The 24,638-nt window shown below is 39.4% G+C and overlaps 1 protein-coding gene across 1 annotated transcript in view; it reads right to left on the bottom strand.

The window, feature by feature from the left end:
- Positions 1-24,638, bottom strand: part of ak8 (adenylate kinase 8) — a 155,903-nt gene that overhangs the window by 90,773 nt on the left and 40,492 nt on the right. Inside the window, exon 6 of the mRNA XM_063073107.1 lies at positions 3,556-3,637. Within this exon, the coding sequence (XP_062929177.1) occupies positions 3,556-3,637 (82 nt within the window). The remainder of the gene's footprint in view (positions 1-3,555; positions 3,638-24,638) is intronic.

Below are 24,638 nucleotides of genomic sequence, written 5' to 3'. Positions count from 1 at the left end.
ACTTTGATTTTCAGAATGCCTTTAATAAAGTGCTGCATATGAGGTTGCTTAACAAGATATAGGACCCAAGGTATTACAGGAAAGATACAAGCATGGAGAGAAGATTGGCTGATTGGCAGGAGGCAAAGTGTGAGAATAAAGGGGGCCTTTTTTGGTTGGCTACCAATGACTAAGTGGTGTTTTGCAGGGGTCTGTGTTGAGACCTCTTCTTTTCACATTATATATCAAAGATTTGGATGAAGAAATTGATAACTTTGTGGCCACAGTTGAGGAGGATACAAAGATAGGTGGAGGGGCAGGTAGTTTTGAGGAAGCAGGAAGTCTACAGAAGGACTTAACGGATTGGGAGAATGGGCAAAGAAGTGGCAGATGGAATGGAGTGTAGAGGAATGTATTTTCATGCACTTTGCTAGAAAGAATAAAGGCATAGACTATTTTCTTAGTGGGGAGAAATTTCAAAGGCATTTGGGAATTCCCTACAGGTTAACTTGCAGGTTGAGTTGGTGGTAAGGAAGGCAAATGCAATGTTAGCATTAATTTCAAGAGGACTAGAATATAAAAGCAAGGATGTAATGCCAAGGCTTTATAGGGCATTGTTCAGACTACATGGAGTACTGTGAGCAGTTTTGGGCCCTTCTTCTAAGAAAAGATAAGCTGGCATTGGAGAGGGTTCAGAGGAGGTTTGCAAGGATGATTCTGAGAATGAAAGGGTTAAAGTTTATAGACTGTTTGATGGTTCTGGGCCTGTACTCATCAGAGTTTAGAAGAATGAAGTGGGATCTCATTGAAAACTACTGAACATTGAAAAGTCTAGATAGAGTGGATGTGGAGAGGATGTTTCCTATAGTGGGGAAGTCTAGGACCAAAGGGCACAGCCTTAGAATAGAGGGATATCCATTTAGAACAGAGATGGAGGAATTTCTTTAGCCACAGGGTAGTGAATCTGTGAAATTCATTGCCACAGAGACTTGTGGAGTCTAAGTCATTGGGTATATTTAAAGCTACGGTTGATAGGTTCTTGATTAGTCAGGGCGCCAAAGGCTACAGAAAGAAGGCAGGAGAATAGGGTTGAGGGAGATAATAAATCAGCCATGATGGAATGGTGGAGCAGGCTTGATGGTCCAAATGGCCTAATTCTGCTCCTATATCTTATTTCTTATTGTCACTGGAATTTTCTGCCCCTGGAGGTAGTGGAAGCTAGATCTTTAAATATATTGAAGGTGAATATATATAAGTAAGTAAAGACTGTGTAAGTGAGGGGTATAGGGAATTGGCTCAGAAAAGGAATTGATCATACTGAGCCCAATGCCAACACAGCATGTGCACAACTTACTAACCCTAATCCATATGACTTTCGAATGTGGAAGGAAATTGGAACACCCAGTGGAAGCCCACATGTTCACAGGGAGAATGTACAGATTCCTTACAAACAGCGGCATGAATTGAACCTGTGTCGCTGGCACAGTGAAGTGTTATGCTAACTGTTATGCTACACATTTTGTGACCACCATATGTATAAATAACAGCTGAAAAATTACAGATTACATAAGGTGTTTATCTAGTTGATGCTGATCATATTGAATGATGGGGTTGGCCTGAGGAACCTGGTGACCAACTCCTGCTCCTATTTACCTGTGCTCTTGTGTTTTTGGTCTTTCTGGCTAATTACATATCCAAAAATTGCCTGCTGATTGGAAGTTTTCTACCCCAGTGTCCATTCTTTCCCCATGCATCTGCCATCTGATTCAATTTCACTTTACTTTTTTGTAATTATGTTTCTGACTTTCGATTGAGACAGCAGCAACTATTATTTTTGTCAATAGACTCCTTAATCAGAACAAAGTGATTGTTAATATCTGAATTCCATTCGATCAATATGTCTGTAGAAAGATATATTTACAATAGCATTCCTTTACCCAAAAAGAACAGTTAATTGGTAACACACATCAAAGTTGCTGGTGAACGCAGCAGGCCAGGCAGCATCTATAGGAAGAGGTACAGTCGACGTTTCAGGCCGAGACCCTTCATCAGGACTAACTGAAGGAAGAGTGAGTAAGGGATTTGAAAGCTGGAGGGGGAGGGGGAGATGCAAAATGATAGGAGAAGACAGGAGGGGGAGGGATGGAGCCGAGAGCTGGACAGGTGATAGGCAGAAGGGGATACGAGAGGATCATGGGACAGGAGGTCCGGGAAGAAAGACGGGGGGGGGGGTGACCCAGAGGATGGGCAAGAGGTATATTCAGAGGAACAGAGGGAGAAAAAGGAGAGTGAGAGAAAGAATGTGTGCATAAAAAAGAGTAACAGATGGGGTACGAGGGGGAGGTGGGGCCTAGCGGAAGTTAGAGAAGTCAATGTTCATGCCATCAGGTTGGAGGCTACCCATACGGAATATAAGGTGTTGTTCCTCCAACCTGAGTGTGGCTTCATCTTTACAGTAGAGGAGGCCGTGGATAGACATGTCAGAATGGGAAAGGGATGTGGAATTAAAATGTGTGGCCACTGGGAGATCCTGCTTTCTCTGGCGGACAGAGCGTAGATGTTCAGCAAAGCGGTCTCCCAGTCTGCGTCGGGTCTCACCAATATATAAAAGGCCACATCGGGAGCACCGGACGCAGTATATCACCCCAGTCGACTCACAGGTGAAGTGATGCCTCACCTGGAAGGACTGTTTGGGGCCCTGAATGGTGGTAAGGGAGGAAGTGTAAGGGCATGTGTAGCACTTGTTCCGCTTACACGGATAAGTGCCAGGAGGGAGATCAGTGGGGAGGGATGGGGGGGACGAATGGACAAGGGAGTTGTGTAGGGAGCGATCCCTGCAGAATGCAGAGAGAGGGGGGGAGGGAAAGATATGCTTAGTGGTGGGATCCCGTTGGAGGTGGCGGAAGTTACGGAGAATAATATGTTGGACCCGGAGGCTGGTGGGGTGGTAGGTGAGGACCAGGGGAACCCTATTCCTAGTGGGGTGGTGGGAGGATGGAGTGAGAGCAGATGTACGTGAAATGGGGGAGATGCGTTTAAGAGCAGAGTTGATAGTGGAGGAAGGGAAGCCCCTTTCTTTAAAAAATGAAGACATCTCCCTCGTCCTAGAATGAAAAGCCTCATCCTGAGAGCAGATGCTCAGTTAATTGGTAAGGATTTTCTAAATTATTTTTTAGTGTTTTGTACATTAGCTGGGTAATGAAGAAACAAGTGATCCAAATTTACATTGCTTTCTAAAATTCATGAGGAACTAATAAAGTCATTACACCAACAAAAAAGTGTACAAATAAGTAGACAAACTAGCAGAAATTAAATTTCATAGTAATGATTTATATTTTAATAATAATTTGTTGACTTAGAGATATTTGGAAAGAACATTCACAGGGGAGAACAGAGGAATGTAGAACATTATAGCGTGCATCTAAACCATTGAAGACTAATAGATAATTTGGAAAAAAATATTGAATTAAATTATTTTGTCTGGATGGAAACAATCTGAAATGGTACTGCTCTACAACCAAGGTCAGCTTCTTAGGACTTTGTTTTAAACTCATATCCATCTCATTTACAACTTACCAACATGTTCGGGTGCAATTCCTATTTCTTGTATTGCCATTGCCTGCTCCCGTGTTCTGGGGAAGTCCACCAGCACCCAGCCCTGAGATAACAAACAACAAAAAAGCCAAGTCTTCATTTATTCCCCATCTCTAATGATACTTGCGAAGATGACGGGGAACTGCTTCCTTGAATTAATGCAGTCCATGTGGTGTATATCTATTCTGATATACACAATGGTTTAGGAACAGCTTCTTCCCCTCCAGCATCAGATTTGTGAATGTTCCATGAACTCATGAACGCTACCTCGCTATTCCTCATTTCACGATTTAGTTCAGTAACTTATAGTAATTTTATGTCCTGCACTCTACTGCTGCCACAAAACAATAAATTTCACAACATATGTCAGTGATAATAAAGCTGATTCTGATATATGTCAGTTTATGTAATTCATCATATGCCAAGCTCTTTCATAGTATATCTATACTTAATTTTGCAGGCACTGGAAAAAGCTTCAGAAAACAAGAACAAAGAGACCTCTACAACAACTTGCAGATGGAGTGGATTATCATATATACTATTCTCAGGTGGAATTCAGCAAAAGTTTTTCAAGTTTCAAGACATTTTTACAATGAAACTCCACTTTGTAAGTCATTTTATGTCTTCATTGGTTTTGCAGCAGACTCTTGCTTGCAGATTTTGCCACTGAAAATTCAGGTGCAAGTAAAATATAAACTCATCATGCTGAATCAGTCTAATATGTAAATCATTTATATTACTTAAATGAAAGGGAAGTAAATTCAACTAAAGTTTGATGAATAGAAAAAAGCAAAGGATTAAAGAGTCAAGTCAGGAGTAAAACAATCAGCATAATGCTCAAGCTCGTTAGTTACAAATGAAAGCACCTTACTAATGGAACACTTACTCTTAGGACTACATACTATAACAGAACTAGAAATAGTCATTTCCCACATGCCCTTGTTAAAGTAAATGTAAATGTATTATCAGACTACATTCTTTCAAAATCCACATTTATAGGACTAAATATTATCTCTAGAGCACTCTTTATTAAAATTCCAGTGTTCAGAATGCCCGAGCCATGACAGATAAAGATCACGTTGCTTTTTCACAATACCAAAGATACTTGCTGAAACAAGTGATGGAGAAATAAGGGTATAAAAGAACTTATTAATATAAGTTCCAATTAGCCCATATAGTTCATTACAAAAGCAAGCTGTGTATCATCAGTATGCTCAACACACAAAATTAAATTTATTCAACTGTTACTTCATCAAATAATACTCAAGACTCCTTCCTTAGAATAAATGATTCCAAAAGGTAGAAACTTGGAAGAAGCATATTTATTTATGAAGAGTATCATGTGGCTAATTTATCCCCATGTAATAGTGGAGGGGCTGCTTCTACGTGGCACTATACAATTCAATTGTGTAGTGTGGTGTCCTCAGCGCGCAAGCTGCTTCCAAAAATAAAATCTCTTTTGTCAGATCTCTTACTAGCTCTTCCTTTAGTTAGTCCTGATGAAGGGTCTCGGCCCAAAACGTCGACTGTACCCCTTCCTAGAGATGCTGCCTGGCCTGCTGCGTTCTCCAGCAAATTTGACGTGTGTTATCAGGAGAAAGTGATAAGCAGATGAGGAGAAGAGGTAAGAGGCTAGTTTGGGAAATGGAAGAAGAATACAAGAGTATATTAAGGTATGTTTAGCTTTTCCCTTACAAGTTGCAGGTGATTAATTAAAGTAAAATTAATTCACGATCGGAACTCCATGCATTCCATTAAAAATGCGCTATTATATTTAACTACTTGGTTGCTTCATGTAAATTTTAGCAAATATAACAAATGTACAAAGTAAAAAATAAACTGAATTCTATCATGCCTATTTATATCAGAAAAATACTATATATCAGTGTATAAGTAACATTACTGTACAAGTCACCAAGAAATCACCGACGCCCCACATCCCAATCCTTTCCAAAAATACTCTGAAAATTGATTTGTATAACAGTCTTCTTATGGCATTTCATTTCAATAATGTCTGGGTGTATGCTACTTTTTCTAGCATTTTTTTAAGAACACAGAATGTAGAACACAGTACAACACAGGACCAGGTACTTTGACCCACAATGTCTATGTTGATCATAATGCCAACCTTAACTAATCCCATCTGCTCGTATGTGGTCTATATTCCTTCATTTCCTGCCTGTTCATGTGCCTGTGTAAATGCCTCTTATATATAGGCATCCATTAGTCTTGTGAGACCATGGATTTGCGCCTTGGAAGGTTTCCAGGGCGCAGGCCCAGGCAAAGTTGTATGGAAGACCGGCAGTTGCCCACGCTGCAAGTCTCCCCTCTCCACGCCACCGACATTGTCCAAGGGAAGGGCACTAGGGCCGATACAGCTTGGCACCGGTGTCGTCACAGAGGAATATGTCCTTGCTCAAGGACACAACACGCTACCTCAGCTGAGGCTTGAACTAACGACCTTCAGATCACTAGACCGACAACTTAACCACTTGGCCACGCGCCACTAAATGCCTCTTAAACTTTGCTATTCTATCTGTTTCCATCACTTCCCCAGGCAGAATATTCCAAGCATCCGCTCAATAGTTTAAAAAAGCTTGCCTCATGAACCTCCTTTAAACTTTCCCCTTCTCAGCTTAAAGGTATACCATTCAGTTACTGACATTTCTACCCTGGGAAAAAGACTCTGATTATCTATTTGAGTTTACCCCTCAACCTCCAACACTCAAGAGAAAACAATCTACATTTGTCTAGCCTTTCACTATAATTAATACTCTCCAATCTAGGCAGCATCCTCTTCTGCACCCTCTCCAAGTCCTCCACATCCTTTCTATAATGTGGCATCCTGAAGTGCACACAATACTCTAAATGTGGCTTAACCAAAGTTTTATACAACAGGAACATGATTTCCAGGCTTTTATACTCAATACTGACCCATGAAGGCAAGTATGCTCTGCGACTACTTTACCACCTATCTACTTCTGTTGTCATTTTCAGGGAGCAATTGCATTGCAAGATCTCTCTGTACATCAGTGCTCCTAAAGGTCTTGCCTTTTACTGTACACTTTCCTATTGTATCTGATCTTCCAAAGTGAGACGTCTCACCTTACTATCTTTCTGTCCACATTTCCAGCTGGTTGACATCCTGCTGAATATTTTGACAACCTTCCTCGCTCACCACAATCCATTAATTTTTGTGTCATCTACCTTTTCCTCCAAATTACTTTTACAACTGAGGCCCCAGAACTGATTCTTGTGAAATACCACTGGTTACAACCTTCAGTCAGAGTAACACCCCTCCATGACTACCCTCTATCTTTTATGACCATGCCAATATTTAATACAACCTACCAGGTCTCTGAATTTCATGTGCCTTAATCTTCTGGATTAGAATTCCTTCAGAACCTTGTCAAATGTTTTACTAAAGTCCATGTAAAAAACGTCCACTACTCCGCCCTCACCAATTATTTTCATCACCTCCTTAAAAACAACTCAATTATGTTTGTAAGGCATGGTGACTTTTGGAATAAATCTGTTTTTTTCAAATGCAACTAGATCCTTCAAATCCTTCTCCAATAATTTAAATGGAACTTGAGGCTCACCAGGCTATAATTTCCTGATTGTCCCCACTGTCTTTCTTCAACAAAAGAACAACAGTGCCTATTCTTCAGTCCTCTCAGACCTTGCCTGTGACTGAAAAGCATATAAAGATCTTTATCATGGCCCCAGCAATCTCCCCTCAATAACTTAAGGTAACCCCATCAGACCCAGGGGACTTATCCAACTTAAAGTTCCCCAATATTTCCCCTTTCTTGATAGCAACACTCCCTTTCCTGATCTCACTATCCGTTACGTCTACTTTCTTGGTGAATCCGAAGTATTGACTTAAACATATCCACTATAACCCTGTTGTATTTATATCTTTCCATAATCTACTTATTTCTCCATTTCTCTATCTGAGCTATTGTAAAGCCAATAGTTAACTCCATCATAGTGATTGCTTGACAGTTCATTTATTTTTCTAGAACTCTACCCTATATTGCCTCACTGGATTAGCCATCATGATGTTTTCCATAACTGCAACTGTGATATTCAGTAATGCAAGTCACCCAACTCTTTTATACCCTCCCCTATCGTGCCTGGAACATTGAGCTGCCAGTCCTGCCTTTCTCTCAACCAAGTCTCTGTAATGGCTACAACATATACTATTCCAAGCCCTAAATTCATCAGTCTTACCTGCAATAATCTTTACACTGAAATAATTACACATCAGCTCATAAGCCACATTGTGTTTATTAACCTGGCTCAACCTGTCCTTCCTTTCAGCTTTACTTGACCAAACACCTACCTTTCCCTCAGTCCTTCCATTTGCTGACATACTTTTCTGGTTCCTACACCTCTGTCAAGGTAAACTAACCCTCCCAAGACACAGTAGAAAACCTCCCAGCAAGAATATTGGTGTTCCTTCAGATCCTTCCTGTACATGTCCCACCTGCCCTGAAGGACAGCCGAATGAACCATGTACTTGAAGCCTTCTCACCTGCACAAGCCCTACAGCCACATATTTACCTATCACCTTTCTACTTTTTGCCTTGCTACCATGTTCTCTGAAATGTTTAATTTTATGTTATAGCATCTAAGGCATGGGTTCCCAAGCAACACATACAAAATGCTGGATTGAGGGTCCTGCCTCAGGATCTCGGCCTGAAATGTTTACTGTAGTTTTTTCCACAGATATTGCCTGGCCTGCTGAGTTCCTCCAGAATTTTGCATGTGTGTTGCTTGGATTTCCAGCATCTGCAGATTTTCTCTTGCTTGTGATTTAAAATATCTACTCTTTTCACCAGCTTAATTTTTCAAAAGTTTTGTTGAACTTTCAGCTTCTTTGTACTTTCATTCTTTCTCCCCTTTGACAAATGTACTTTGAATTTTTCAAAAGCAAAAGAAAACTGCAGAGATTGGAAATCTGCAATAAAAATATTAAATAGTGGAGATACTTATTAGGTAGGGCCGTTTCTGTGCAAAAAGAAAAAGAAGATACATCAAAGTGAGAGAACAAGTATGTTTTAAGTTACCAAGATGGAAGGGATGGTAAAAATAAATGGAGCACTCGGTCTGTCTGTCTCTCTGCCCCCCACTGTTTAAAGCACCAGAACAGAGACTGGGCACGCTGTGTGCGACAGAATGATGTAGGTAATTGTGCATATGGTAAAGCACCAACATGAGTGAACATATCAAGGTTCTGGTAGGAGGAAGGCCAAAAGATAGCGCTGCTAAGCAGCACAGAGATGAAGAGTCCAGGGGCAAAGCTTCTGAAAGAGAAAAACAATGTATGGTTTTCACTAGCAGTCAGCACAGCGCTATGGGTAAATGAAAGGTGGGAGGGTCCATTTTCAGCATGGTGTTATTATATACGGCATCATCATTCTACAGTCTACTTTGGAGAGTATGGTGAGAGATGTACTGTGCCCTTAAAAACAAAATGAAGATAATTACTGTGCAGTTGAGTTAGAGTCATAGAGCTATACAGTACAGAAAAATTCATCCATGTCAGCCAGGGTGTCTTCCTGATAGAGCCCCATCTGCCAGTATTTGCCATCTCCTTCTAAACCTTTCTTATCCACAAACCTGTCCAAATGTCTTTTAAATGTTGTAATTGTACCTGCCTTTATCACTTCTTTTGGCAGCACATTCCATATATCCAATGCACCCTCCCATGTGAATAAGTTGCCACTCAGTTCCCTTTAAAATCTTTTCCCTCTTATCTTAAACCTTTGTCTTGGGAAAAAGACTTATCTAGCTTATTTATTCTCATCACATTTTTGTAAACCTCAGCATCCTTCACTCTCGGTAAATAGGACCACATATCCAACATCTCCTCATAATTCAAGCCCTCCAGTTCCAGCAACATTCTTGTGAATCTTTTCAGCACTCTCTCAGATTGAGTCCAGAGGAGTGTTAACTGGGAATGAAAAGGTTAACAGATGAGGAACACTTAATGGCTCTAGGCCTGTACTCGCTGAAGTTTAGAAGAATGAGAAGGGATCTCATTGAAACCAATTGAAAGGCCTAGATAGAATGGACATGGAGGGGATGTTCCCTATAGTGTGTGAGTCTAGGACAAGAGGGCACAGCTTCAGAATACAAGGACGTCCCTTTAGAACAAAGATGAGGAGGAATTTCTTTAGCTAGAGGGTGCTGACTCTTTAGAATTTATTGCCACAATTGACTGAGAAGGCCAAGTCATTAAGTATATTTAAAGTGGAGGTTGATATGTTCTTGATTAGTAAGGGCATCAAAGGTTACAGGGAGAAGGCAGGAGAATGGGCTTGAAAGGGATAATAAATCAGCCATGGTGAAATGGTGGAGCAAATTCGATAGGCCGAATGGCCTAATTTTGCTCCGAGTCTTATGGTCTCTCTAACCTAATCAGAGTGTTCGCACAGTATGGTGACTAGAAATGCATATAATATTCCAGACGTGGTCTCAGCAACTGTACAGCTGTAACATGGCATCTTAACTCTTAACTCTTGGACCCAATATTCCTTTCAATGAAGTCAAACATGCCATAGGCCTTCTGCATCGCCCTGTCTACCTGTGTGGCCACTTACATTGAACTATGTACTTCTAACCCTAAGTCTCTCTGTTCTAGCAACTCCCCAGGGCTGCCATTTTCAGTGCAAGTCCTACCCTGGTTTACCTTCCTAAAATGCATAACTTTGCACTTGTCCAAATTAAATTCCATCTATTTGTTTGCCCACTTTCCCAGTTGATCTTAGACTTTACTTTAGACAAACCCCACAACACTTCATTGTCCACCACACCATGGATTTTCAGGCCACCTATATTCTCATTCAAATTGTTATTGGATATAACAAACAAAAGGGAGCTCAGCACTGACCCCTGCACCACATCACTGTCATACCCCTCTAATCTGAAAACCAACTTAACACTTTCCACCCAGCTAATTTTGTATCCATCAAGCTAGCTCACCCTGGATCCCATGTAATCTTATCTTTTGAATCTGTCTATCAAGTGGACCTCCACTTGAACTACACCCAATGACCTTGTCAAAATCCTTGTTAAAATGTGTTAAATTCCACATAAACAACATCCACCGTACTGCCCTGTCAATCCTTTTAGTCACCTCTTCAAAAGATTCACATAAAATTGTGACAATTAAATTTGCACTTGCTTTTCAGTGTGATTAGGAGTCAAAATATTATTGATAAAATACTGTGATAGTCCCTGAGTACTTTTCATATATATTTATAATCCTACTTTTTTGAATGACTATAGAGTAGTAGCCCTTTCAAACTGAACAACTGTTTTCAGTTGACAGCCAGTGATAGTCTGGCTACAAAGAAAAGCAAGTATTATTTAAATTATTTGGTGGTCCCTTGCTGACTGATGATTCAGTAAGGAAGACAACATTGGCGATCTACTTAGTTTAGTTGTATACAAAACAATGGTATCTGCAAGAGGCAAATGGGTCAAGGACTGTTGTAACTTTGACAGCCACTGGGAAGGAAGCAACCAGTAGGCAGTAGGTGTTGCTGCAAGGGGTTGAAGAAGTCTGTCACTGCTTGGGTGGAACAAGACTGCCTTTTGATACACTGCACTTAGAACCTGACTCAGCATATATAGCCGATATACTGAGCATTCCTACTTACATATAGTTGGAATAGGTTAAGCTACAGCTCATGCTGGCTAATGAAGATGTTGTAACTCCCTCCTCCAACACCAACTTTAAAGTTCAAAGTTCAAAGTAAATTTATTATCAAAGTATGTATACTGTATACAACCTTGAGATTCATCGTCTTGCAGGCAGCCACAAAACAAAGAAACACAATGGAATCCATGAAAAACCACACACAACAAAAACCAACAAACATCCAATGGACAAAAAAGTACAAATCATGTCAAATAATTTTTAAAATAGCCAAATAATACATGGAGAGAGAGCTGCAGATTCACCTGAAGTGAGTCTACAGGCTGTGGAGCCAGTGAGGCACAGAGGCAAGTGAAGCCAGTACTCCTTTTCCTCTATCATTTAAGCTGATTTAAAAAAATGCCTGTAATCAGCAAATAGAGTTTAGCATGGTTAAACAAGATTCAATATTCAAGATAGTTTAATATCATTTAGAATATACAAGTGTAAAAGAGAACAAAATAATTTTTACTCTGGATCTGATACAGCATATAAATAACACACTGAGATAAGGAACACAATTAGAAAAAACACAATAAATATAAATACATAAAATAGCTTATACACATAGATTGATTGTATGTCCATAAAGTGATGCTAGGCACAGGAGTGTCTGTACACAAGGTGACATTGACAAGAGATGATAAAGTAGTGGTCGGGGCGGGGGGGGGTGCGGTTGAGCAGCCTTACTGCTTGGGGAAAGTAACTGTTTTTGAGTCTGGTGTTCCTGGCATGGACACTAGAATTTGAGAAACAAAAACAATCTAGAAACTGGAAGTTCTCACGGCATTCTAACCAGAAAAATGCAATGAGTTCTGAGATGAGTTAAGTGCATCTTAAGGTACTCTCTCTTTGCCAGGCTAACAGAACAGGGTTGGATATTAACAGGGACTTAATATGATTTTGTGCTAAAATGTCATTTGGGCCTTGCTTGCACTAAATGTCCATAAATTCATTAAGTTCAATTTTAGATGACTAAAAATAAACCTACACTTAAAAATAACAAACAGCACTCTGCAACAATTTTAACCGTGCACTTCGTTCCCATTGGCTATATAGGATTAAAAGTATATCCAGTGTGTCAGGTCAAATGTTTCTGTTTTTATTCATATTGGAGTTATTTCAACTACTAGGACAATGTTTTATCTATATCATTGTTATCAGAAACTTCTACCATGTGTTACAGATTGGGCAGAAGAAAAATCTTTATACACAAAGTTTATAGTGGTGCCATGATCATCAACATGTACATGATTATAAACTGAACAATGTATCACAGATGATCACCAGCTTGTTTAGCCAAGGTTAATTGACATTCTGATCATTCTCTCCTTACCTCCAGTGAGTTGGTTCTTTTTATCAGACATCAAAAGCCTGTGTACTCTGAGCTCCTTAAGCACGGCACTGATCTATGGACGGAACATCTGCATGTGTACAGGAACTGAAGAGGGACAGGCAACTGAGCAGATGTCACAGGGAAAAGAGCTACCCTGGGAGTCAAATGGACGAGCATAAAACACACAGGCTTGACCTAGCTGAACATTAGACAATGGTGTACGAAAATTCATCCTTGCTGGATTTCACAATTGACTGCACAAACATAAATTTAGTTATCGGGGTTAATTGCATACTAGGCACCAAAAGCAAACCAGACAAAGTCTATTAAAAAAAGAAATATAATTACAAGCAATTTGCATATGGTTAATGCTTGTGACCTGTTTCAATGGAAGGAAGTGAAAATATACTGGTTTTATTTAGGATATAATCTAGAACTCAAAAATAAAACAAAATAAACACTTGATTAGATGACCAGCCAACACATCAAATTGCTGGATGACCATAATTATGAGGTATGAAATTGAAACAATGATGAATAACATATAAAAATGATAGGAGTTATTTAATTCAATCAGGAAAGAACCTAGGGATATTAAAACCCTACTTTTCATGTCGCAGAGTAAAATGAATTTTGCTCCAATTCCCTTTTGTTATGTTTTGTAAGGAAAAGATGGGGGCCTGGAGACAGCTCATCTTAGTTTTGCTTTTTACTTTATGCTAGGTGTCCACATATTACGTGATGGTGCAATGACATAAGCCATTTATGTACCTTTACATATAACCCACAATACATTATGTAAACAACAAAGAATGTTTAATCAAACAATATATTTACAATATTACTCCAATATTTTAAAAATATTAAATACATAACACTCCTCCCTGCTTAGTTATAAACTCCAACTCAATATAAAATGCACCTCAACTATATACTATGTACATAACTATATATATATACTATATAATACAACTAATATGTAGACATTCACAGCATAGTAAATATTAAATTTTCCCATTCAGGCCTAAAAATTTAATCACTTTAGAGGATTTTGTACTCTTTTGGGATAACATCTTTCCTGACAAGGGTGCTCACTTTGCTTGGCAGGTGAGACTTGTGGCTGTGAAAACAATCGCAGGTTCTGGGGCCTCTTCCGGGATGGTTATAGGAATAGAGTCTGAGACTGCAGGAAGTGGTTCTGGGCACTTCTCTTCTTCTTTTCTCAGCTATTCCCTCTGGACCTACTTCGATCTTTGCTTCTCTCCTGGTCCTGGCTTCTTTCGCTCTCTTTATCCAACTCTTTCTTTCTCACATTCCGTTTCCCTTTCACACCTTCCTTGTTCTTCTTCTAGTTTCTTTGTGTGCAGTTTTGGTCCCCTAATCTGAGGAAAGACATTCTTGCCATAGAGGGAGTACAAAGAAGGTTCACTAGATTGAGTCCTGGGATGGCAGGACTTTCATATGATGAAAGACTGGATCAACTAGGCTTATACTCTCTGGAATTTAGAAGATTGAGGGGAGATCTTATTGAAACGTATAAAATTCTAAAGGAATTGGACAGGCTAGATGTAGGAAGATTGTTCCCGATGTTGGGGAAGTCCAGAACGAGGGGTCACAGTTTAAGGATAAAGGGGAAGCCTTTTAGGACTGAGATGAGGAAAAACTTCTTCACACAGAGAGTGGTGAATCTGTGGAATTCTCTGTCACAGGAAACAGTTGAGGCCAGTTCACTGGCTATACTTAAGGAGGAGTTAGATATGGCCCTTGTGGCTAAAGGGATCAGGGAGTATGGAGAGAAGGCAGGTACAGGATTCTGAGTTGGATGATCAGCCATGATCATACTGAATAGCGGTGCAGGCTCGAAGGCCCGAATAGCCTACTCCTGCACCTATTTTCTATGTTTCTATGTTTCTTGTGAATATCTTTGAATTTGCTATTTTCTCGAGAACTTAGATCTCATTTATCCTTTTCCATTTTCATAGTACTTATGTTATCCTCCTCTTGTTTCCTTTTTCTTCCTTCACGGATGCACATCTTGATCTTGGGAAGGTGCATTTAGTTCACTGGAGTATTTTCTTATTAATCCTTCTATTAGTCCCTTTACAATTTGATCTCTCCTCTTGGTTTCCTCATCCACAACATCATCTGATGAATCCTCTGTTTTCAGATCTCCATTGACTCCATTCTTTTTGGCCTTCCATTCATCCAACTGGGCCTTGGTCTTTGCATTAACTTTTACAAGCAGCTTTTTGCTTCCTACTTGAAGTTCATGCAATAACCTTAGTGCACACAAAGTAGATTCTGACTCTTTATACTCCCAAAAGCTGAATGCTTGTAACTTTCCTGAAGCTCCATGAGCTCTCTTCCAGCTTAAAACCAAGCCACATTTCACAAGAATTACATGATTGACATATTGGAAGTTTTCTCAGACATGTTGCCAACAAAAACTGTTATCGTCGGACCACTGTTTTCATCTCTTTCACGAGCCCTCTGAGCAGCATGGTCCTTCCGGCAATGGTTCATGGTGTATCATCCAGTATCTTTCTTAATTTGCTTTCAGTTGACTCATTTACATGGAATGTAGCATGCAAATAGTGGATGGATCTTCAATCAAGTTGTTGTCTCAGCCAATCGTGACCCCATAATGCTGGTGCCATATACAAGCTCAATGTGACTTGTTGTCATAGTCATAGTCATAGTCATAGTAATACTTTATTGATCCCGGGGGAAATTGGTTTTCGTTACAGTTGCACCATAAATAATAAATAGTAATAGAACCATAAATAGTTAAATAGTAATATGTAAATTATGCTAGTAAATTATGAAATAAGTCCAGGACCAGCCTATCAGCTCAGGGTATCTGACCCTCCAAGGGAGGAGTTGTAAAGTTTGATGGCCACAGGCAGGAATGACTTCCTATGACGCTCTGTGCTGCATCTCGGTGGAATGAGTCTCTGGCTGAATGTACTCCTGTGCCCACCCAGTACATTATGTAGTGGATGGGAGACATTGACCAAGATGGCATGCAACTTAGACAGCACCCTCTTTTCAGACACCACCGTGAGAGGGTCCAGTTCCATCCCCACAACATCACTGGCCTGTTGTGTTTGTTGGTTGTTGTATTTTACTATTATGAATGTCATTCACACAGGAGTTATCTTTTCTTCAGTCTAAGTTCTTAGCTGAACATCTGCAGGCTTTAATTCAGTTTCTTTGAAATGACATTCACTAATTTTGTGGATTGAATGGAACAGCTGAGACAGTGTCCACTTCTGTTTTAACTAAGTTGCTGTTCAATTTGCTATATTGCTTGGCTATTGTTAATTTTCACATTGTACATCTCAAGACTATCCACTCATTAGATTTTTTTATCAACAGCATTGCAGATTAGTGCTCTTTTTGAAACTGCAACTTGACTTTTTATTTTTTTCTCTTTCCTGTGTACTCCATTTATTTTTGTCTGCCTGACATGCTTTTTGTATGTGTTCTACTTTGTTGCATTTTCTGCAAGTTTCACCTTTAAACCTGCATTGGTTTAGTGTGAGCCTCTGCCACAACAGTAAGACAACTTGTTCAACCAGGTGCGTTTCTGTTTAGAAAATGCAATTTTGTTCATGCTCACTTTCAATCCTGAATGCAACTCAATTGTGTCGTTGTCTGCTGTTTCCATTGATTCAGCAATTTCAACTGGTCCTTTAAATGTAATTTGTGCTTCCATTAGAAGCGTTTTTGAATGCTTTCTTGTGAGATTCCACAAACTAAACAATTTCTTGATGCAACATCAAGCCCATATTTGAACTGACAATGCTTAATCTCTTCAAATCAGCCATGTATGGTGAAATGGACTCCCCTTCCTTTTGATTCTGCTTATAAAACTTAAAACATTTTGCAATCAATAATAGTTTTGGTTCTAAATATTCCTGTATTACTTACATGATATCAACAAAGCTCATATTGGCTGGTTTGGTTGGAACAGTTAAATTTCTACACAAACTGTATGCTTTTAAATCCAATGCACTCAGCAAAATTGGTACTTGTTTCTCATTGGCTATTCCATTGACTTTGAAATACTGCACAATCTATTCAGTACACAATATCCAGTTATCTGTTGTGTAGTCAAATGCATCACTCTTCTGATGTAGCCAGCCATGTCTGCTTTCTTAAAATTATAATCATTATAAGCCATTACTGTTTATGAACCTGTAGATCTGTCTGTTTTCTGCCTTTTTTAAAAACTTGAATGTCTTTTCCTCTGAAGAAACACGTACCATTTCGCATCGCAGTTTTTTAAAAACTCAAATATCTCACTGTTCTTCACCAGGTAGTTAGTCATCTTGTGTTTGTTTAAAACTTCCTCATCACCACTGCTATGTTTTGTAACTCCAAAACATTAAACTAATTGAAAGGAAAAGATGGGAGCCCGGAGATAATGTATCTTAGTTTCATTTTTTTTATTTTAAGCGAGTATGTATCATCTGGTGGCATATGCTATTTACATACATATTTTTACAGATAGCCTGCAGAGCATTATGTAAAAAATAAAGAATGCTTAATCAAACAATATATTTACAATATTACCAAAATATTAAATACATAACACCTTTTTCCAATTGAATATACTAAATTGAGTGAAAGAAAGATCAGAAGTTAGAGATAATTGTATAGGACCTTAAGTATCATCTATGAGGAAGCTTTTGAAATAAGTCCCAAAGTCCTGATAGAACAACAAAATAATTAGATAAAAAGTGATGCCAAAATATATTTTATAGAAGATAACCGCTAAATGTTATAATTTCTGAAAATCAGGGTCACTTTAAAAATGGTGTTTTACAGCAGCAGTACAGTGCAATACAATAAAACATAAATTACAATATTATATGTAGGGTTCTCAGTAATATTAACTGCAATGTTAACTGTTAACTGCTAATAATAAAATGGCTTCTCTGAAGGGTTATAATGAAATGGCTTCTCTGTAATGTTAACTGATGAGGTAATGTTCGTTGTAGCTGGAATGTTTGCGTTATAGTTGTAGATAATGGGGAATTAACCAATGGAAGTTATGTTATGCTATCTGTATGTGTGGGAACCTGAGTGAGTAATCGGGGAAGTTCGGCGAGGAGAAGCGAAGAGGGAGGACATGCAGGAAGTGCTCTGGTAGACCACCGTGGTTGGTCCCAGTCTGAGGGTCGTGGAGTTCGGAGGAAATCGAATGGTGGGCCGAGGATATTGCGTGAGCTCCAACGTGTGCACGAACTGTATAATCTTTATTCTTGGCACCTTTTTATTTTATATTTTTGTTTCTCTACTAACTCCATAGTCACAGTAGAATTCATAAAGTGTAATCGTTTAAATGTACATTGTGTACTGACTGATATTTTAGAGTTGTGGGTTTTTGCCAGGGTGCATACACAGCATCTACGCAAACGTAAGACACAGTTTGGCAGGCAGCTGGCAGTTTCCCCTAGACGAATGTGGGTTGATAGAGTTGAGTGTTACATATATATAAAAAAATTAAATTACAAAAAGATAGCAAAATTAGTAAGCTTGTGTTCATGGGTTGGTTCATGGTCTGTTCAGAAACCTGATGGTAGAGGGGAAGACGCTGTTCCTAGAATATTGAGTATGTGGCTTCAGGCTCTGAATCTCCTCTCTGATGGTAGTAATAAGAAGACAGCATGGCCTGGGTGATGGAGGTTCTTAATTATGAATGCTGCCTTTTTGAGACATCACCTTTTGAAGATGTTCTTGATGCTGGAGAGACTGGTACCCATGATGGAGCCAGCTGAGTTTGCAATGCTCTGCAGCTTTTTTCCAACCCTGAGCAATGGCCCATCCACATCAGGCAGAAATTATTATTTATTGCAATATCATGACATATGAATTATCTCCAGATGAAAAATGTTTCTGAATGCTTTTCTAACACATTAAACAATTTTTACAAGAAGCTTCAGCTGAGTTGGAAAAGCAACGATATTTATTCATAAGCTTTTTAAGATTAAATTCTTCAAAACAGATGAAATTCTGAAAACACAGCCAAAAAGCTGCAGCTGAATAGCAACTTTATTCAACATCTTTAAAGCCATTAATGGACAAAATTTGCCATTTTACAATACAATCATTGTCATTAAAGCGGTAGTGATGAGCAAATTAGTGAGCTTAGATGTAGGTAAGTCCCTTGGTCCTGCGGATGCATTCCAGGGTACTGAAAGAAATGGTGGACTTACTTGTGATAATTTATCAAAATTCTCTGGACTCTGGGCAGGTCTTGGCAGATTGGAAGACAGTAATTGTCATGTCACTCCAAAAAAAAGGATGTAGGTAAAATGCAGGGAACTATAGGCCAGATATCTTAATGTCTGTTGTCAGGAAAATGCTTGAAGAAATAGTGAGGCATCTGAATTGAAGTAGTTCCATCAGACAGACACAGTACAGATTCTTGAAGGGCAGGTCCTGTTTGACAAACTTACTGTAGTTCTTTGAAGATATAATGAGCACAATGACTGGAAGGGAACAGCTGGATGTTGTATACTTGGACTTCTGGAAGGTGTTCAATAACATGCCACATAAAAAAAACTTATCCCAGAAGACAAGGATGCCTCGAGTTGGGGAAAATATATTAGCATTGGTTAACCAGTAGAAGGCAGAGAATTGGGATAAATGATGTTTCTCTGGTTAGCAGTAAGTGGTGAGTAGAGTGTTGCAGGGGTCAGTGATGGGCCTGAAACTGTTCATGATATATATATAACAATTTGGACGAGGAAACTGATTGTATCTAAGTTTGCCAGTGACACTAAATCGAGTGGAAAAAACAATTGTGCAGAGGATGCGGAGAGTCTGCAGAGAACTATAGATGGATTAAGTGAGTGGGCAAGGGTCCAGCAGATGGAGTACAACACTGGTAAATGTGAGGTCATCATTTTGGAAGGATAAATAGAAAATTAGATTATTATTTAAATAGTGAAAATTTACAGCATGCCATCACGTGGAGGAACTTCGGGAGTGCTTGTGCATGAATTGCAAAAGGTTGGTTTGCAGGTGCAACAGGTCTTCGGGAAGGCAAATGGAATGTTGGCTTTCATTGCTAGAGGGATTAAATTTAAGTGCAGGGAGGTTATGCTGCAACTGTACAGGGTACTGGTGAGGCTATACCTTGAGTACTGCTTTAGTTCTGGTCTTGTTACTTGAGCAAAGATATGCTTGCTTTGGAGGTGGCGAAGAAAAGGTTCACAAGGATGATTCCAGAGATAAGAGAATTAGTCCATAAGGGGAAAAAAAGTCACCTGGGACTATAGTTGCTGGAATTCAGAAGAAGAGAGAAGATCTTATTAAAACATATAAAATTGTCAAAGGGATTGATAAAATAGAGGCAGGAAAGTTGTTAAGTGAGATTAGAACTTGTGAACACAGCCTCAATATATTTATGACAGAGATGAGGAGAGACCACCTTTCCCAGACAGCAGTGAATTTGTGTAATTCTCTACCCAGGGAAGCAATAGAGACTACCTCATTAAATATATTTAAGACACAATTGGATAGATTTTTGCATAGAGGAATAATTAAGAGTTATGGGGAAAAGGCAAGTAGGTGAAACAGAGTCTATTGCCTAATCAGCTATGGGCTAATAGCCTACTCCTGCTCCTAATTCTTATGTCACATAAACAGGTACTAGGACATGGAAGAAAGGTCAATCAGAAATGTAAGGAGCATCTTAAAAGAGTAGCAAAAGTTTAGATACAAATTTCCTTTTTGGAGGGTTTGAAACAGTTGAAGACTAAGGGTAGGTCAGGGAAAATTTGGAATTCACAAGAGGCAACAATTGCTAGGATACAGGGTGATCCTGGGAGGTGGGAATGATTGGAAAGATGGGTACCAGTGAAGTTGTGGAGTTTTGTGGTGGTACAAAACTGAGAAGTCAGTGGCACTAAGGGAATAAGGTGGTGCAAATTATGGGACATTCAGCGGAGTCTTGCATAAGATAAATTTAAAATGTCAGGGGCTGGAGTTTAGCCAGGATAGCACTAGAAAAGCAAAGTCTGGAAGTAATAAAGTATGGATGAGGGTTTCAGCAGCAGGAGGGCTGAAGGAGAGTTAGGCATGGATGATATGGAACGAGGTCTGCTTTAATCAAGCAAACTCCAATGTAATCAACAGAGATGAATTGTGGAAATCTAGCTGCTGCTATATTGTGTATTTAGTGATTCAGACCAAAGACAAATTTCTACCTCCAATCTATTTAAAACTTTGAGGCTGAAACTTAGGAGAAAATGTCATATTTTGCAGCACCACAAAGCAAGCTGAAAGGCTGCCAAGCTTTCATAAGTCTGTGGGACAAAATAAATAGTTTGTAAAGGCAACAAAATATTGACATATCTTAATAACATGTCTACTGCAGGTGCACCTGGGGAAAAGCAAACCCATATGAATTAATTTGAATAAGTTTCTGTTTTACTTCCATTAAACGCAAGTACAGAGTTACTTTACACCATTTCCAAAATAAACTGCCATAAGGCAATCTTTTGCAGTTTCTCAGTTGAGGCAAGGATTGTTTGTATTAGTTTGGAGAAGAATATGTTTTAACAAAAACACTTGCATAAATTGTCAAACTTGATAAATACTTGCCAAATTTAAATTCTAGATTCTAATGAAGAAGTAAAAATTCTGCTCATTTTTCTGATTCTACAGTGACCCAAACAGATGGAGGCTGCTGAAGAAAAGCCAATCTATATTTAAGATTTACTTTACAGTAAATCTTAATAGTAGTGGCTACTCCTGACATCAAATCTGCTATGTGAATTTGTGGATTTTCCTCCCTACTGTTTACCGCTCCCTCCATTGTGGAGTTTAACCGCATGCAGATCAGCTCAATTTTCCAGTGGCCAAAGTTATTAGCTCACCTGAGTTGCCTCTCCACCATCGGGGACATCTTCAAAAGACAATGCCTCAAGAAGGTGGCATCCACCATAAGGGACCCTCCACCATCTGGGACATGCCCTCTTCTTATTACTGTCATCAGGGTGGAGGTACAGGAGCCTGAAGACACACACTCAATGTTTTAGAAACAGCTTTAGAATCAGAATCAATCAGGTTTAATATCACCAGCATATGTCATGAAATTTATTAACTTTGCAGCAGCAGTACAATGCAATACATAATAATAGAGAAAGTAAAAAACTGTGAATTAGAGTAAAAAAATACATGTATATATGTTGAATTAAATAAGTAGTGCAAAAAAGAGAAATAAAATAGTAGTGAGGTAGTGTTCTTGGGTTCAATGTCCATTCAGAAACTGGATGGCAAAGGGGAAGAAGCTGTTTCTGAATTGAGTGTGTGCCTTCAGGCTTCTGTACCTCCTTCCTGATGGTAGCAATGAGCAGAGGGCATGTTCTGGCTGATGGAGGTCCTTAATAATGGACACCCCCTTTTTGAGGTACCACTCCTTGAGAATGCCCTAGATACTACGAAAGCCAGTGCCCATGATGGGAACTGACTAATTTTACAGCTCTCTGCAGCTGACTTCGATCCTGTGCAGTAGACCCCCATACCAATGGTGATGCAGCCAGTTAGAATGCCCTCCACCGTACATCTGTAAAAATTTGCCAGTGTTTTGGTGACATACCAAATCTCTTCAAACTCCTAATGAAATATAGCTGCTGTCTTGCCTTCTTTATGGCTTCATCAATAGTCCAGGCTAGGTCCTCAGAGATATTGACACCAAGGAACTTGAACTTGTTCACTCTTTCCACTTCTGATCCCTCAATGAGGACTTGTGCATGTTCCTTGCCTTACACTTTCTGAAATCCACAATCAGTTCTTTGGTCTTACTGATGTTGAGTGCAAGGGTGTTGCTACAACACCACTCAACTAGCTGGCATATCTCACTCCTGTATGCCCTCTCGTCACCATCTTAGATTCTGCCAACAATGGTTGTATCATCAGCATATTTAAAGGTGACGTTTCAGCTGTGCCTAGCCACACAGTCATTGATGTAGAGAGAGTAAAGCAGTGGGCTAAGCACACATCCTTGAGGTGCACGGTGTCGATTGTCCTTCAGGTGGGGATGTTATTTCTAACCCGCACAGATTACGGTCTTCCAGTTAGGAAGCTGAGGATCCATTTGCAGAGGGAGGTACAGAGGCCCAAGTTCTGGAGCTTTTCAACCAGAACTGTAGGAGTGATTGTGTTAAAAGCTGAGCTGCAGTCAGTAAACAACATCCTGACAGGTATTTGTATTGTCCAGGTGATCCAAAGCAGTGTGGAGAGCCAGTGAGCTCACATCTGCCGTGGACCTATTGTGACAATAGGTAAATTGCAAGGGGTCCAGGTCCTTGCTGGAGGCAGGAGTTGATTCTAGCCATAACCAAGCCCTCAAAGGACTTCATCGCCATAGATGTGAGTGCTACTGGATGACAGTTGTTAACTCAGCTCATCCTGCTCTCCTTGGGCACTGGTATAATGGTTGCCCTTCCTCCACCATCAGATTCTGAATGGTCCATGAACCCATGAACACTACCTCACTATTTTACTCTTTTTTTTTTTGCACTTTTTTTTATTCATACGTTCTTATTGTAATTTATAGCAATTTTTTGTCTTACACTATGCTGCTGCCACAAAACAACAAATTTCATGACATATATTAGTGATAATAAACCTAATTCTGATTATAAAAAGAAGGCCAGAAGAACAATTTCCAGTAGTCACTGGGCCTTCATCAGGCTACATGCAGGCCTGCTGCCCACTTTTCCACAGTTTATAACTCAATCTCAATTTCCTAACAGGTAAAAATGAGTTGATATTTTATTCATTTCATCACATGAAGCAATGGTATATCTGTTATTTCAAACAGCAACAAATTTTAAATGCTTGTATTGAAGTAACCTCTGCATGCTACCTTGGCTGAACAGAGGAACGCTTTCAGTAATAGACTAAGACAACGGCGCTGCTCCAAAGAGTGCTATATGAGGTCATTCTTACCTCGGCCATGATGCTCTATAAAGAGTTGATCTGTAGCCAGGGAAGTGATGACCCCCTCCTATTAGACTGTTATGAACCTCTGTTTACCAGAGCGCTGTTTAAGCTCTGTTTACCACACCCTGCTATAACAGACATGCTGTGAAATACTACCATCACTTCTTATCTGGACGGCGTGAATGTGCCGTAACTGTATAATATTACTTGGAAATCTTGTAATACTTGACTTGTAAACCTTGTACATCTTATTTTTAAAGCAACTTTTTTTTATTCTTTCTTACTTGTCTTCTAATATTTGTATATCTGTGCACCTGTGACAAGTAATTTCATTGTAATGCTGCTGTGACACAGTAAGTTCCTTTGGCATCAATAAAGTACCTACCTATCGATCTATCAAGGAAATACCTTATTTCTTTTAGTGGCTTTCATGAACACAAGATGTTCCCAAAGTGTTTTACAGACAATGAAAGATTTGTTAATAAGTTAAAGTTCTGGAGAGTGCTGTAGAAAAGTAAAAACAAGGTGTACAAACATAAAATTAAAGACCAGTAGTAGCAGGTAGGGACATGGGGTGGCGAAGACAATGTTTGGCATGAGTACCTTCATAAACCTGGGCACTGACTATGGGCGTTGGGACATCATGTGACAATTGACAGGTCATTGTGGTGAGAATACACTTGGAGTATTGACGTCAGTTCTAATCACCTAGCTATAAGAAGGATATCATTACACTGGAAAGGGTGCAGAAAAGATTTATAAGGACGTTGCTAGGACTGGAGGGCTTGAGGGCTTGAGTTACAAGAAGTGACTGGATAGTAGGGGGACTATTTTTCCTGGAAATAAGAGGCTGAGGAATGACCTTAGAGAAGGATATACAATCATAAGAGGCACAGAAAACTGATGAGGTTGCATCAGAACTAACTGCTCAAACACCTTCCAAAATGTACACAGCAAACATAAACTAATGCAGAGCATTCAGTGGGTATCTCAATAGTGATACTGCCTGCAGTACTCCTTTATCATTTTTTGTAACTGTGGTATGACAGAGTA

This window comes from Mobula hypostoma, chromosome 21 (genome assembly GCF_963921235.1).
Source record: "Mobula hypostoma chromosome 21, sMobHyp1.1, whole genome shotgun sequence".
Taxonomy (NCBI): domain Eukaryota; kingdom Metazoa; phylum Chordata; class Chondrichthyes; order Myliobatiformes; family Myliobatidae; genus Mobula; species Mobula hypostoma.
This window is presented reverse-complemented; position numbering and strand designations above follow the sequence as displayed.